The sequence below is a fragment of the Grus americana genome, chromosome 1, assembly GCF_028858705.1.
Source record: "Grus americana isolate bGruAme1 chromosome 1, bGruAme1.mat, whole genome shotgun sequence".
NCBI lineage: Eukaryota > Metazoa > Chordata > Aves > Gruiformes > Gruidae > Grus > Grus americana.
In genome coordinates, this window is record NC_072852.1 from 117,290,148 (window position 1) to 117,304,576 (window position 14,429).

Consider the following 14,429-nt stretch of genomic DNA (forward strand, 5'->3'; position numbering starts at 1 on the left):
TAAAGCACACTGCGCATCTGTTATAGCCCTTTAGAGTTATCTTTACTGGTGCAAATTGTTTCTAGCAGAGAATATTATTCTGTTGTCCTCTGTTGGGGGGGAAGGACTTGTTAGCTTTCACAGTTGGGAATGTGAAACTTTCTGAATAGTTCTGCAAGAGTGCTGTATGAGACTTGCAGATATTTTTATTCCTTGCCCCGCAGCAGGAGAATCAGGACTGCCACATTTTCTGATTACTGCTTTTGGTTTTGTTTGTTTTTCCCGATTTGGCTATTTTGAGCCTTACCTAGGGATGTTTGTGGCTTTGAGAAAATAAGGAGAACCAATTTGTTTGATCAGTATTCCTGACTTCTTCCTGCATTTTAGAGATGAAGTTAGTGCTGAGGAGATAAAAATTCAAGTGTATAATTTGCTGCTTATTGGGTTTCAGGGAAAACTTTATGGTAAGAATTCATTATTGAAAATGTCTGGTGATAACTGTAGCTAATATCTACAGGCTTAGATTAAATAAAAGGAATTGTGAGGCAAATGAAAATGGTAACTTGCAATGCTGATATAATGGGATACTTGGATTGCTTGAATTAGGCTGCTTGGGGAGAGATTTTGAAAAGCAGCCTTACGGTTACGTGGAAGTTAAGGGCTCATGTCTGGGTTTTTGGATGCTGAGGAGTTTTGTTTCTTCAGCCAAGGGACATTTTTTTTTTCTCTTTTTTGTCTTCCATTCTCCATATGGTTCATCACTTAGCTGCACAGGATTTATAAATCCGATGGAAAACTATGAAAACACAAATATTGTTGAATGCCCGAGTTGAGACTCAGATGTTGTTGAGTTGAAGAAGTGGGACTGAAAGTGTAAGATACTGAATGTTGTCAAGCTTATAATTTTCAGAGCACTGTGAGCTGACTAAGAGACTGTTCTAAGATACCTGTGTAAAGTTGCATACAATAATTAGAAAAACAGAGGTAAATATTTTCATGTCATTGTAGAGGAGAAGAGATCACATAAAGAAGATAAAGTTTAGCATTTACAAATCTCTGAAGTACTCTGAAAAGAAAAAATGGTGTTGAATGTTTTCTCCTATGTTACATTCAGCTCCAAAACAAAACTAGGTTATCATTTCTGTATGCTCAAGTTGCTCTGTACCTCTTAGAGTTCTGTGGAATCGTATTGCGAGGATACAGAATTGATATGCATAAAAATAAAGAAAAATTATGTTAAAGGTATTTTTTTAAGCACAAAGACAAAGCAATTCAAGGTAATGGAGGCCTGTGCTTAGTAGTAGGTTACATGAAATGGTGTTCTCTCATTTGTCTTTGAGTCACAGCTTTTTCTCTATGAATACATATGGAGTCATAGCAAATCTTCTTGTATATTTCTTCTTTGCCCTCTAGGAGTCATTGTGTAAGAAGATGCTGTGAAGTGGTTGATAACTCACCAAAATAAAATTAAAAGCTCTTACAGGGTATGCGAAAGCCATAAAGTGTACACTTTATACTATAGATCACACACAAGGACAACTAACTTTTGTTTGACTGGCTTAAAAAAAAACACTTTAATTGTCCAACAGGCGAATCCAGGAACAGGATAAACAGCGGCTTGATCGAGTGCAACCAGAAGAAGAACTTCAGTGGCCAAAAAAAATTCAGGAAGATGAAAAGCAAAAAAGGGAAGAAATAACCAAGAAGAAGGAGAGTGAGGATAAGGGGAAGCAGGAAATGCAAGAGAAACTGAGTAAGCTTTTCCAACCACATCAAGAGCCAGTCAAGCCAGCTGTCCAGGCTCCTTGGTCAAATGCAGGTAGAGGAAAAAAATCAAGAAATGCTGTTGCGCGTGCCTCTTGAACAATTCTTTTCTGTTTTGTCTTTCCATTTAATACAGAAGAATATTATGTTTCAAGATTGGATTGCTAGTCTTATTAAAGTAAATCATATATGGATTGCACTCTAGATTCCAAAAAGTTGTTCTTTTAGGCTTCGCTAGTCTTCCTAGAAGTGTGGTGTTTAGCAGAGCGTAAAGCACAGTTGATGAGACTCACAGTGCCAACTGAAGAGAGAATCTTAGCTCTAAGTTGTTGTAAGATCTTGGTGCAAGATGTCAAAAATTATTTCTGTACTTTTCTTTACAGTTCTTATTTTGGTGTGGAAAATATGCCTTGGGATCTCTTAGAGCAGTAGCAATATGTCATTTAGTTATCCTTTTTCCTCTTCCCCCTTCCTCATGCATGTTGTTTACTGAACAAATGACCTGAAGTCTAAGATTTAATTACCTTTTTTCTGCTACACACATGATCACTTTCAGCTGAAAGCTTTTTCTCTGCATTATCACCTGATTTTTGCCTGTATTGGGAATCATGGTTTCCCCTTAAGTGCCTTTGATACATACACAAAAGAACTGATTGGGAATGTAATATTTGTTTAAATAGTTGATCAAAGGATTGCATAAAGGGAAAATTACCTTCTATCTTTTAGTCCAAATCTAGAATTGACTTAATGTAATATGTCCTCTTGCTAGGTATTATTTGTGCAGAGTAGCAGAGGGCACTTTTATGACTGAATAGGCAAAACAGGAAGTGCCTTATACAAGAGCAATTTAGCTTATATCTTTGGGGGTTTTTGTATTCTTCTTTTTCTGATAGTGTATCTTTAGCATGTAATTTTTTTAAAACACCATTTGTAAGTGACCTCTTTTCAGCCACCACAAATGAAGCAGCTACACAAGCAGACTCTAAAAGTATCTGGGGTACTGTTGATACATGCAAGAGCACCACTGTATAACTTGACCCTGTGGCTGATCGGATTTAACCTACAAAATCATTGAAGCACATGAAAAGTAATTTTTGTGAAAATAGTTGTATATATCATAAAAGGTAAAATATAGTAATATTTTACCTGATGTTTAGAAAAGAAAATAGCACAAAAATTGTATTTTAAATAACTCCTTTTCATATTTTCCCTTGCATAAAAGGGGGATAATATACTTCCTACAGACAGTGTAAGGTTTGTTAATTTTTGTCTTGACTTCCTCCTCATTTTTCAAATATTTAAAAATAATGTGTTATGGTGGTTTTTTTCTTTGTATGTTTTTTTTTTCTGCTCAGAAAAAGCTCCCCTAACCATTTCTGCTCAGGAGGATGTAAAAATAGTGTATTATAGAGCACTGTATCCTTTTGAATCAAGAAGCCACGATGAAATCACTATTCAGCCTGGCGACATAGTCATGGTAAGAAGGGATTGTGATGTTACTTGAAAAAATCACTTAAGCTTTTGCACTTGTGTGATTGAAATTATACATAGCAAGATTTTTTACAGACTTGAAAGAAGTATTTCAGTGAATCCCAAAATGATGTGGTATGACATAGTAAGCCTATTATAGTAACAGATAGCTTCTTACAGTTCATTGTAAGTGTGAAGTTTAAACATAATCTAGGAGTAGATTGTATCAGTTTTAGTATGCTGAGCTCTGTGTGTCTGTCAATGTGTTTGAAAAGATTCCTGTATGGAAATTATCTCAGCAAGAGGCTTCTTGTCCTCCAAGGTCTCTAGGGAATAAAGTCACTGTTATTTTCTATTGAGAGAGTGGCTATTATGTGTGGAATCAAATACTGGCTTTGATAAATAAAGTATGTTTCTAATAAGAAATTTACCTTTTTATAAAAATAGTACAAGAGCAGTGTAAAATTTTTAATTTGGAAAATTGCCTTTATTAAGAGAATGTTATGTCCAGTACTATGTAGTACTGTGTGAAACAATTATGGTAAATTGCAAGATGGCTACAGTTCTGTCATGATCACATAAATATTAACATAGTCTTTGTATGATGATGACACTTCTTCAGTAATACTGGAAATTTTTTATACAACTCTTTTGGTGGCAGTTTTCAACATAATGTTCTAGCATAATTGTAACTTGGAATTGTTTGTATGACAATTTACTCTGGTTTTGTTTTTTTAATCTACTTAACTCTTTTTTGAGATACTATTAAATTTATTTTAAAGAGGATATACAGTAGATAAAATGTCATTTCTAAAAAATGGAAACTTCAAAACCTAAAAATTTTGGTTGCAGGTGTGTTGGTACAGAATAATTTCCTTTCTTTTTTCTAAGTAGATAATGAGATACAGGAATATGGTCAGCCTGTAACTGTTGCGTTAAACTCTAAAGCAATATTCTGCTTTTGTCTCTAATTATCTCTAAAATTATAGTTCTGTTATTAATGACTGCAGTTATTAAATGTGTATATTAATAAATTGCTAGTATGATCTTAACATGCATATGTCTATTCATAATGAAAATTCCTAGTGCAACTATTAAATGATACCTCACTCATTGTGGGAAAGTATATTCATTATAGTGTTCTACCCCTACAAGGTAGATTTTAAGACCTATCATGTTTTGGCACAGTTTAGTAAGAATGGATTTTTGGAAAAAATACACTTGGTAGACTCTCATACGTTGTAATGATAACTATTTTTTTAAAAGCATGTATTCTGGGGAGATGAGCCTTCATCTCTCAACCTTTTTGGTTTGGTGGTTTGTTGGTTTTTTTGTTTGGGTTTTTTTTTAATTGATTCAGCTGTGTCACACTGAAGTGTTTGTGACATTAGAATCTGCTTTTGGAAAATAAGAGGTGAATCCTGGATTAGTAGTACTACTGATTGACTCAGGAAGAGGCCTGCCTGTTATTCAGAACAACAATGCAATGTGGTGTTATTCTGCATCAAGAAATAGTATCAGTCAGTCAGCTGTTAAATGAGAGAGGATACAGGTACATGGGTCTCCTTCGGCTGTTGAAAAATGCTGGGTTGTCTTGCTTTCTTGGGAAATAGATTATAGCCTAGGCATATAATTAAACTTTTTTTTTCTCTTGAGGAAGTGATCACTATTTGGTAGAGTTGCAGGGAAATAACATTTTTGCCAAAGATATATGATTTTAAGGAGCACTTCAAACATTTTAAATAGAGACTTTGAGGTAATCTGAGTCTTCCTATATGTTACTTTTGGACTTTATTTTAACTTACTCTACAAAAGTAGAGTTAAGTACTCTCAATCTTCTTTATTTAACTTACTTTTGACAATAATTAAACTTGATGACTGATTCTTGTGGGATTTATCTCCTGCTCTGTAGTAATTACTTAAATGAGCTACTCTTAGAAAAGTTAATATAACTAAGACACTTTTGTGAAATGTGTTATAATTCTGCCTTGCTTTAAATCATTGCTTTCCTGATGGAGGTTAAAAGGGAATGGGTAAGTGTGCTATATGACTGTTAGGAAGTCTATGCAATTTATTCATTTTCATAAATACAGATTTTGTTACCATGTAGTTTACTTGTTTTTGAATTCACCTAGGGTAAAATTAACAAACTAGCTCACATTGTCAAAAGTAATTTAAGTGCAATGGACCATAACTTACTTTTGATAATGGGCATTTGGACTCCTAAACTCTTCTGTGTCCTTAAGTGTTTGTCATGTCCTGTGCTTCTGAAAGGTTCGAGTTGGTTATGTTTTTATCATTTACAAGCTTACATGTTAAAGTGTGTCTAATTTATGACATAAATGCAACTCTGTAGTTAAGCTGACCTATATAGTTAGGAGTTTAGTGTGTGCAACAAAATAAGGATTGCTTAGAATAACTGTGTTCTAACATAGGCAAATTTAGCACTTCACCATTTTAGCACTGTAAGTGGCTTTGTGCGTGCGGGCTTGTGCAATCATGTTCTGTAATCCTATCGCTGTACAGAAGATTCCACCGAAACAGTAACTGCCGTGAGCAAAGAATCCAGCTGAAGCCCAAATCCATTAACTGCGCACACGGGAACCAGGCCTAAATCCTGGGTGTAATTAGGACTGCAGAATTCATTATGTCAGAATGACGTGTGGCTTTAATAGATGTATAGCTTGTAAATAGTTTTTACAATAGTGTAATGCACTTTTACACTGTGCATGATTCTTGAGACCTGTCTTGGTGGAAATGAGGGAGAAGGATGAGGGGTTATTCTGAAAGGAAAAGTATTTGCAAATTTGAGGAGGACTTTCTTCTACCTGACTTTCCAAAACACGTTAGTTATCTGTAGCACTGATGTATCTTGTGTAATGGTTTAGAGAATGTGTGGGGCGTGGGCTGTATTTTTTTTAAGTCTTCCACTGTTTAACTACAGGATTATTATATTTTCTCTTAACTTGGATTTCTGCTTTCTCTCCCTCTTTTCTATGTACTTTAAATTTCTTTCACTGTAAACTAGATTGATTTATAATCCTAACTATAATTTAACCAAGTTTTCGTCTGGCAACAAATGCTCTGAGCCAAGAAAGCCATGCCTCTTTCAGGACTCTATCTGTTCAAGAAGTTTCTGTTATGTGTATGAATATATGTATACAATGTATGGAATTCTTTTCTTTGGATAGCTCTCTTACAAAGCAAATCCTGCTGGCGTTTTCTGCTGTTAGGCTCCAGCTTGAGTAAATGAATGGATCCTGTTGTTGCTGATAATATTTTATGTAATACAGCTTATTTAAACAAACTTATGCATAATTCAGTGGAATACAGGCGAATTATTGAATTACTGAACTGTAGTGGTTCTGATAGCAGGAGAACATAAGTTAAACAAGAAGTTCATAAAGAAGCTTCCATGGAAAGTCTAAAACAAATTCATAATGATAGTTTCTCATCAGTTTTGTTAGTTATTAATTGTGAGAGTTAGAATGAATGTTCTTTTCTATTAGACACATAGACAGCCTCGTTGTGTTAGATGCTGTGTGGGTGTAATCAGCATATGACCTCTGGCCTGCAGGGCTTATATTCAGCATTATAACAGAAATTCCAGTAGTCTCAAATATCTAGATCAAAAGCCTACGAGTGGAATAGAATTAAAATGGTCATTTAATGGACAGGTAGTTGAACAAGACAGATGATGGTACTCTGTTTAGCTTTTTGTGAGAGTATTAAGGTTTGGCTTTGTATGTAGAGAGAATATCTGCCATAAAATAGGGCTTCTCTTTCTGTATGCATGCACTGCTAGTGGTGATACACAAGCCAGGTCAAAGTGGAGTAGGCCACTGCAAAGCCAGCCCTTCTGTTGGCAGAGATATTAACTGGACCTATTGCTTTTGCTGCTAAGAGTTGTGTTGCTGGTACTCCTGTCACTTGTGTTCAGTCGCTGGAAATAAGTAGTTATAAGGCATGGCAGTAAAGTATGGTTGAATAAATAAAAAATAAAACCACACACACTATAATTCACTGTTCACGTGTACATTTAAAGTCTAGTTGTATTTTGGAAAAAAATAATCTGGGATGGTTTGTTGTAGGGACTTGGGGATGGTGGGTGTGAAAATATAAGGAAATTAGAACAAATTAATTTTAAAAAGGCTCAAATTTATTTAGAGTTCCAGTACTGTACTGTAAAAAAAGATGCAATTTATATTTTATACTAATAACTGAGAAACTAGATTTTTTTATGAATTATAGAGTTAAAATTATCCTTCGAAGTGCCTTTTCATGAGTATACATAGAAAACTTAATTGGATTAAATATGCATAAATTTGACTATCCTAACAGGCTGTTTTATGAAATATTTTAACTTAAAACTGTCTTCTAAAGAGACATTAAATTAATTGTTTTTAAAACCCTTTGGTAGGTTTTTTCTTCTCTGCTTGTACAAAACATTTCTTTCTGAAAAATCGCAGTGCTTTCTGTATGACTGGGATTCATTTCAAAGATGCCCTTTTCAGAACATCACCATAACAGATTTTTGGCTTTTCAATCCCGATTTTTTTGTACATTAGTGATTCTAGTTACTACTTGACCAATTGAATGAGTAGAAACGATGCGACTGTTATTACTGTTTAGATTATTCAACTTGGCGTCCGGTGCTCATAATCCATTTCTCCCTCTCTCTTCCAAGATTCACCCTTTGCTGTGACCTTCCATCACTCATACTGCTGCTTTAACAATCCCATTCAGTGCTGCAGTGGAAATTTTGCTCTGCACTGCAGTAAAACCACGTTGAACCAGTCAAGCATGTAGTCCATTTATTTCTGGCTTTGCTTTGAGTTAATAGGGACTGAGACAGCAGGTGGACCCAACAAAAAGCAGAAATAATGGATTGGTTTGCACCAAAAGAGGGGTGTGAGATAGAAATTGCAATAGGAGGCAGTCAAAGAGCAAACAACTGGCCTACGGCAAAGCAATCTATTAGCAGCTCGGATGAGTAGTCCAGGGACTATCAGAGGCAGAAGCTTTGCTGCTTAGGTTTCAGTCACTTCTAGGCAAAAGAATGGTCCCACCTTTAGTTTAGAGTGACTAGTTTGCACCATTGCCACAAATAATTTTTTTTGGCACTATTTTTTTTTTCTCCAAACAAGCAGCTGATCAGGTTATATTTTGTTAAAATCTATAGTGTGACTTCATAGGTGTGTTTCCAACTGTAGAAGTATCTAGCTTGAGACACTACTATATGTTATTTTTGTATAATGTCATATACTGAAAGCTCCTTTGACTGAAAAGGATACTATTTGTTATCCCTTAGCTCATGAAGCATTCTATTATCATCAAACCCCTCACGCTGATAATGGATTTTTAGGAAATAGTGTCAGGTGATTTAGAAGTACAAATTTAAGCATCTCTGACTGCTGTACTGTTATCTGCCACAGTCAGCTCTTGAGTTATGCTGCTGTTTGAACTCTTACATGTATTGAAATACTGATTGCTAATGGTCTAAACAGATGAGAGAAATTCTTGCCAAAAAACAGCCACTCTTTTGGAGTTGGTCATCTGACTTTTCATTAGTGGGGAATCTGCAGCTATAAACAGCAGATTGCTGTACAAAGTAGGTGTTAATGTGTCCAAGGTGTAAACCCTATTCATATGTAAAGATTTGCTTGAAAACTGAGATTCTTTTGACCTATCAAAGCAATTAGATAACCAGAACACCAAATTTACCAAAATTATTACCAAATACAATTACTGCCTTTTTTTTTTTATCTAAAAAGTTTCTGTAACTGACATTCCTTGGAGGTATTTAGCCACCATATTGATTCACCAGGGGTAGCCATAGTGAATTACTTTTCTTCTGCAATTCTTGCTGAATGTGGTTAGCTGCAGCTCACAGAATTTCAACTGATCACTTTTGTTGAAATAACAGACTAAGATAGTAGTCTGTCAGTAGAGCTTGGAGAACAAATGTGCAAAATGTTTAAGAAAAGTTAACAGGAAAGTGTGAAATTTGCAAAATTGTAGCTTAACAAGATTATAATAATAAGTAGGAATTCAAATACAGCTGCAAAAATAGCCCTGTTTTATCCAGTACTTTATGGCTTGGCAAAGATAACAGAGTGAGGGGAAAGAACAGAGACCTCCAAATTTACGTGTGAAAACCTACTATGGAATTGTTTTGTATAAATACTTTGGCAAATCTGTGAATTTGTTTTGAATTGTTTGATGGATGTTGGTTTTAATATGCTGTGGTTTTTTGTTGTATTTTCTGCAAGAGAAAATCTAGAAAAACTTCTTAAAAGCTGCATTTTGTGTTAGTTAAACCAGAAATATCAATATTTACGGGATTTCTCTAGAACTCACTTCTCCCAGGTCTGCTGTACTACAACAGACTTTGAAGCAACTGTTTAAAAACTGATGCTTGGCTTATGTATTAGGACTGAAATAAAATTTTCCTACCTCATTACCAAGAAATCTTTTCAATTTTTGGCTTGGGGGAAAAAAAGAAAATAATTGCAAAGCAGTATTGCATTGCAAAATGTTCCCTTATCTATTAATATGCCATAGAAGGAATAGCTGTCAACATAATCCTCCAAAGGTAAATTAAATAACGACGGCAAACTTCTGCCTAGGTGGAACTTGTATTTGTAATGAAAGTGTCCTGTCTCTGTAACTATAGAAAGTTAATTACTGTGGATAAGGTGGATTGTTTTAAGTAAAAAAATCCATTTGTAGGTTATGTTTCTTAACTTTCCAACTTAATGCATCTACAGGTGGATGAAAGCCAGACTGGAGAACCAGGGTGGCTTGGTGGAGAATTGAAGGGGAAAACTGGATGGTTCCCTGCAAACTATGCAGAGAAAATACCTGAAAATGAAGTTCCAGCTTCTGTAAAGCCAGCAGTTGAGGCAGCTGCTGCACCAAAAGTTTCTGTGCATGAAACCACTACATCGCTAGGAACTCCTGCTTCTACAGAGTGTACTACAACTACCAATAACTGGGCAGACTTCAGTTCAACGTATGTTTGGGTAGTGATTATCGCCTGAAATGTGGTAGAGTCCTTGTTAATTGATTTGACTGTGGTGGCAGTTAACGCAGAGTATCAAGATTGCAAAATAAAAGTAGCTTGTTTGAAGTAAAATATTTTTTCTGTAGTAAATAGTTAAAATCACAGCCCTGTGGAACTTCAACTGTGCTCCCATCATATCTGCATGAGCAATGCAGGACACACCACAAATAGGAGACATTCTTAAGGATGGTAACATGGTGGAAATCCCAAGGTGTTCACTTTCCTTCTCTTAAATTAGTTGACACCAATCCTCATTGAAGGTTTCCAACTTGGATTATGCAAAATATGATCATGACAGAGTTTACATGAAAAGATGATTTATTAATTCCTTATCACAAGGTTAATGAGACTGATGTAAGTAGAACATGTGCCCTTCCTCAGATGTATTGTTAACTCAGTGCTCTGTGCAGTTTTGTCAGCCCTATGTAAATGGGGTTGGGTAAGTAACTGTGTTATCTTTTGATCATGTAATACAGATTTACAAATTAAAACCTAAATATCTTAGTGCTATATTACAGTACCTAATATGTTCTATTTCAAAATTTTCATCAAATAGGTCACAGTAACTTTTCCAGTTATTTAAACTTGCTACAAACAGTGATTTTTCTGAGGGAGGAGGGTAAGACTAAATCTTGAGCTTCCTGGAGATAGTTGGCACATACTGGATTTTATTGTTTTGACTAAATCATACTTTAGACAAAGCTGTTTCTACCTTATATGGATAATGCATGCTTTTATGCTTTTCATAAAAATTAATATTCAAGTTCAATACAAAGTGAGTCCCAGAGCATTTATACTAATAATACTGTCCTTGACATGCTATGGGGTTAGGGATGGTTGTGACCTTTGGTAACTGTTAAAATCTAGGTGGACAATTGATCAACTAATAGCACAAGCAACAGGCAAAGGAAACTTAGGTTTAAGATAGATGCTTTGTTTACACTCCTAGAGTTCAGGGGATTTTGTTCATTTAAGTGGGTATTTGGAAGCAGAGATGTGGATTATGAGATTTAGTAGGCATCTTAAAGGACAAGAGATAACATAAAAAGGATAAGAGATTGCATACAACTCCAAAGAGTTGAAAGAAGTCAGTAGGAAAGAATTTTAAGCAAAAGGAAAAAGGCAAGGATTTGAATGAGAAGCAGCAAAATGATGCATAGGAGAAAGGGATATGAGAGGCCAGTGATGTGCAGGTGTGCAGCTTTCAAACCAATTTCGAAAAGAATGATATTTTTTTGTTATTATTATTATTTTAAGTTACCTCTTTCCACAGTGCATAATATAGACTGCACTACTGGAACTTCTGTTCTATTGGGGCACAGCTATGAAATAAAACTAAATTACAGGAACAGCTGGTCTTAAGTAGCAAGGACAAGCAACTGTATTTAGAGATTGCCTTTTTAAGATAAATTTGTTGTTAGCCTATGTTTGATTGCACTACTTCCACCTGAGAGTTACGATGCTCACGGAATATTCAATTAGAAGAAATTGACCTAGAATGTAGAAATTCTTTTTCTGCGCAATCTTCCTGCATGAATGTTTTTATTCAGATGAAAACAGTAGGAATTTTGTCATTCCCTTTTTTTACAGATGGCCGACAAACACTAGTGAGAAACCAGAAACTGATAACTGGGATGCCTGGGCAGCTCAGCCGTCTTTGACTGTTCCCAGTGCAGGGCAGCTGCGGCAGCGATCAGCCTTCACTCCTGCCACTGTTACAGGATCATCTCCTTCTCCTGTCTTGGGTCAGGTGAGCACCTATATTAATTAAAGCTGTTCTGACCCAGCACAAACGTTTGGAAAGCAAAGTATGAACATTGACCATGCATTAAAACAGTCCCTTGAGACGGGTAAGCTATTTCAGTTTGAAGTGATGGACAGGTAGTGTACATCCATTTGCAAAATCTGTGGCAGAATTTAATGTGAAACGGTTTCTGTTCTGCTACTCTGTGCTACTCTGTGCTGGCTTTTTTAGGCTTTGGTGATCCAGTCTTAATGTTTTGGCAGAAGTCCTGGGTCACTTCTTGGGGCTATCCTGAGTCACATGACAATAACCTTCACTCCGAAGTGCATTATGTAGGAAGAGCAATGGTAAAGCTTCACATCAGATTAATTCTGTCCATCTGTTAAGGCATTTCCTTCTCTGCAACTGAACAACATACTGTTCTTGTAAGCTAATATGTTCTGAAAAATGCTAAATATCCTAGTATCTTAGAGGAAAAAAAAAAGTTGGAATGTACAATGAATAACTTGCAGCAAAGCATCATTTTCTGTAAAGTTTACTTTAAGTCCTACCAAAATAGCTTCATGAAGGTTTATTAGAAGTATATCTTAATTGTAAAACTTTATATAACTTGTTAAGCAAAACCTCTGATAATCTTGCATTGTATTGATTATGTTTTAACAGATACAAATGTAGGGGGACTGTAAACATTTCTGGTATTACTTTGTAAGTTTAATTGACTTAGTTTGCTTTATACAGTTTAGGGAAAGTCTGTGTATTTTCTTGTTATATAAGAAGCATAAGAGTGTAATTCCTTAATTAAGTTTCTTTATGAGAGGTGGTGCATGACTGACTTCTTTCTCTCTCTCTCTTTTTTTTTTTAAATTGCAATAGGGTGAAAAAGTTGAGGGGCTTCAAGCACAGGCTTTGTATCCTTGGAGAGCGAAAAAAGACAACCACCTTAATTTCAACAAAAATGATATCATCACAGTTTTGGAGCAGCAAGACATGTGGTGGTTTGGAGAGGTTCAAGGACAAAAGGGGTGGTTTCCTAAATCGTATGTGAAGCTTATTTCAGGCCCCATTAGGAAGTCAACGAGGTATTTTATTTGCTTTTACTGTACTTTACTGTAATAGTTAAATAAATATAAAAGTTTGCATACTTTAAAATTCAAGTGTACAATCTACTCTGTAAAAATGTTTTGGGATGTTTTTTGGGTTTTTTTGTGGGGTTTTTTATATGACTTTCTTGTGGGGGTTTTGACTTCCAACCCTGGAAATTCATGTGAGGAATAAGAAAACTGACCTCAGTTCTCCATGGGTCATCACCCACAAAAGACCCAAAGCTTAATTAATGGTCTTAATTTTGTGACTTGCAACTAAAAAATTAGTGTATTGGATTTTATGAATTACAGCTACGTAAGTCATGGCTTATCTTTCCCCAAAATCAAAGGTATACTTCAGAACGTAATCACTTATTGTTATTCTTGGAGGATAAAACAATCAAAATCTGGTTCTGTGTAATCTGAAGGCAACATTAACATTAGTAATACAAATGAGAATGATTTTAATTGGTTTTTTTTGCTGAGGGAGAAGAGGAGGTGCAGAAACTTGTGTATCTTAAGACAGATACCTAAACATAACCATGACTGGCCATTGTACTTAAAAACTTTGTTTTGCACATTTACTGCTTTTTCTTTTAAAATTTAGGGAATTGCTTATGGATGCATATGCATTTTTTAGTTTTTAAATATAATAATAATTTTTCTGAAGAGATTTAATTTCTTAAATAACCATTATTTTCTTCTAAAGCATGGATTCTGGTTCCTCAGAAAGTCCTGCTAGTCTGAAAAGAGTAGCATCACCAGCAACAAAAGCAACTATGTCAGGTGAAGGTAAGCATTTCAAACTGAATGTCATTAATAGTATTTTACTGTGTAATTAAATAGAATAAGTTTACTTATTACCAGAAGCAAGCTTAGAATCAGATCTTAGTGTTTTAAGATCGAGCCTGTTAACATTGAAGTGCAAATCAATTTGCCTCTAGAATGAGTTTAAATTATTATGGTAAGAATTTATATATGTTGTGTATATAGAAGAAATAATTTCACATGCCATTAAAATATCTTCTGTAGTTTGTACTGTTTCTTGTATAAATACGTTGGTAACAATTCCTGATCTGGAATGGATTTTTGCCAAAGAAGGCCAAATAAGCACATCTGTACGCGTACTTCATGATATCAGGAATTATTAACAAATGTCTCAATTTCACCCAAAGCTCATTTCCAATGTTTCATTAAAGCTCTTTTTAATTAAGAAATTACAGTCAGTTATAGAACGTTGTGATCCTTATGGGCAAGGCTACCCCTCATTTTGAAAGATGGAGCCTGGAGCACAGACAGATAATTGTCAGGCCTCTAAAGGGTT

At 35.2% G+C, this 14,429-nt stretch overlaps 1 protein-coding gene across 8 annotated transcripts in view; it reads left to right on the forward strand.

Annotated features, from left to right (window-relative positions):
* The window catches only part of ITSN1 (intersectin 1), a 142,253-nt gene that overhangs the window by 82,334 nt on the left and 45,490 nt on the right, over positions 1 to 14,429 (forward strand). For 6 of the 8 annotated variants that reach the window (XM_054813507.1, XM_054813539.1, XM_054813498.1 and 3 more), the window contains 7 exons: positions 1,569 to 1,798; positions 3,099 to 3,220; positions 5,232 to 5,246; positions 9,984 to 10,228; positions 11,870 to 12,029; positions 12,897 to 13,102; positions 13,815 to 13,897. In XM_054813507.1, coding sequence (XP_054669482.1) covers positions 1,569 to 1,798; positions 3,099 to 3,220; positions 5,232 to 5,246; positions 9,984 to 10,228; positions 11,870 to 12,029; positions 12,897 to 13,102; positions 13,815 to 13,897 — 1,061 coding nt within the window. The remainder of the gene's footprint in view (positions 1 to 1,568; positions 1,799 to 3,098; positions 3,221 to 5,231; positions 5,247 to 9,983; positions 10,229 to 11,869; positions 12,030 to 12,896; positions 13,103 to 13,814; positions 13,898 to 14,429) is intronic. The other 2 variants (XM_054813513.1, XM_054813550.1) reach the window with 1 other exon arrangement.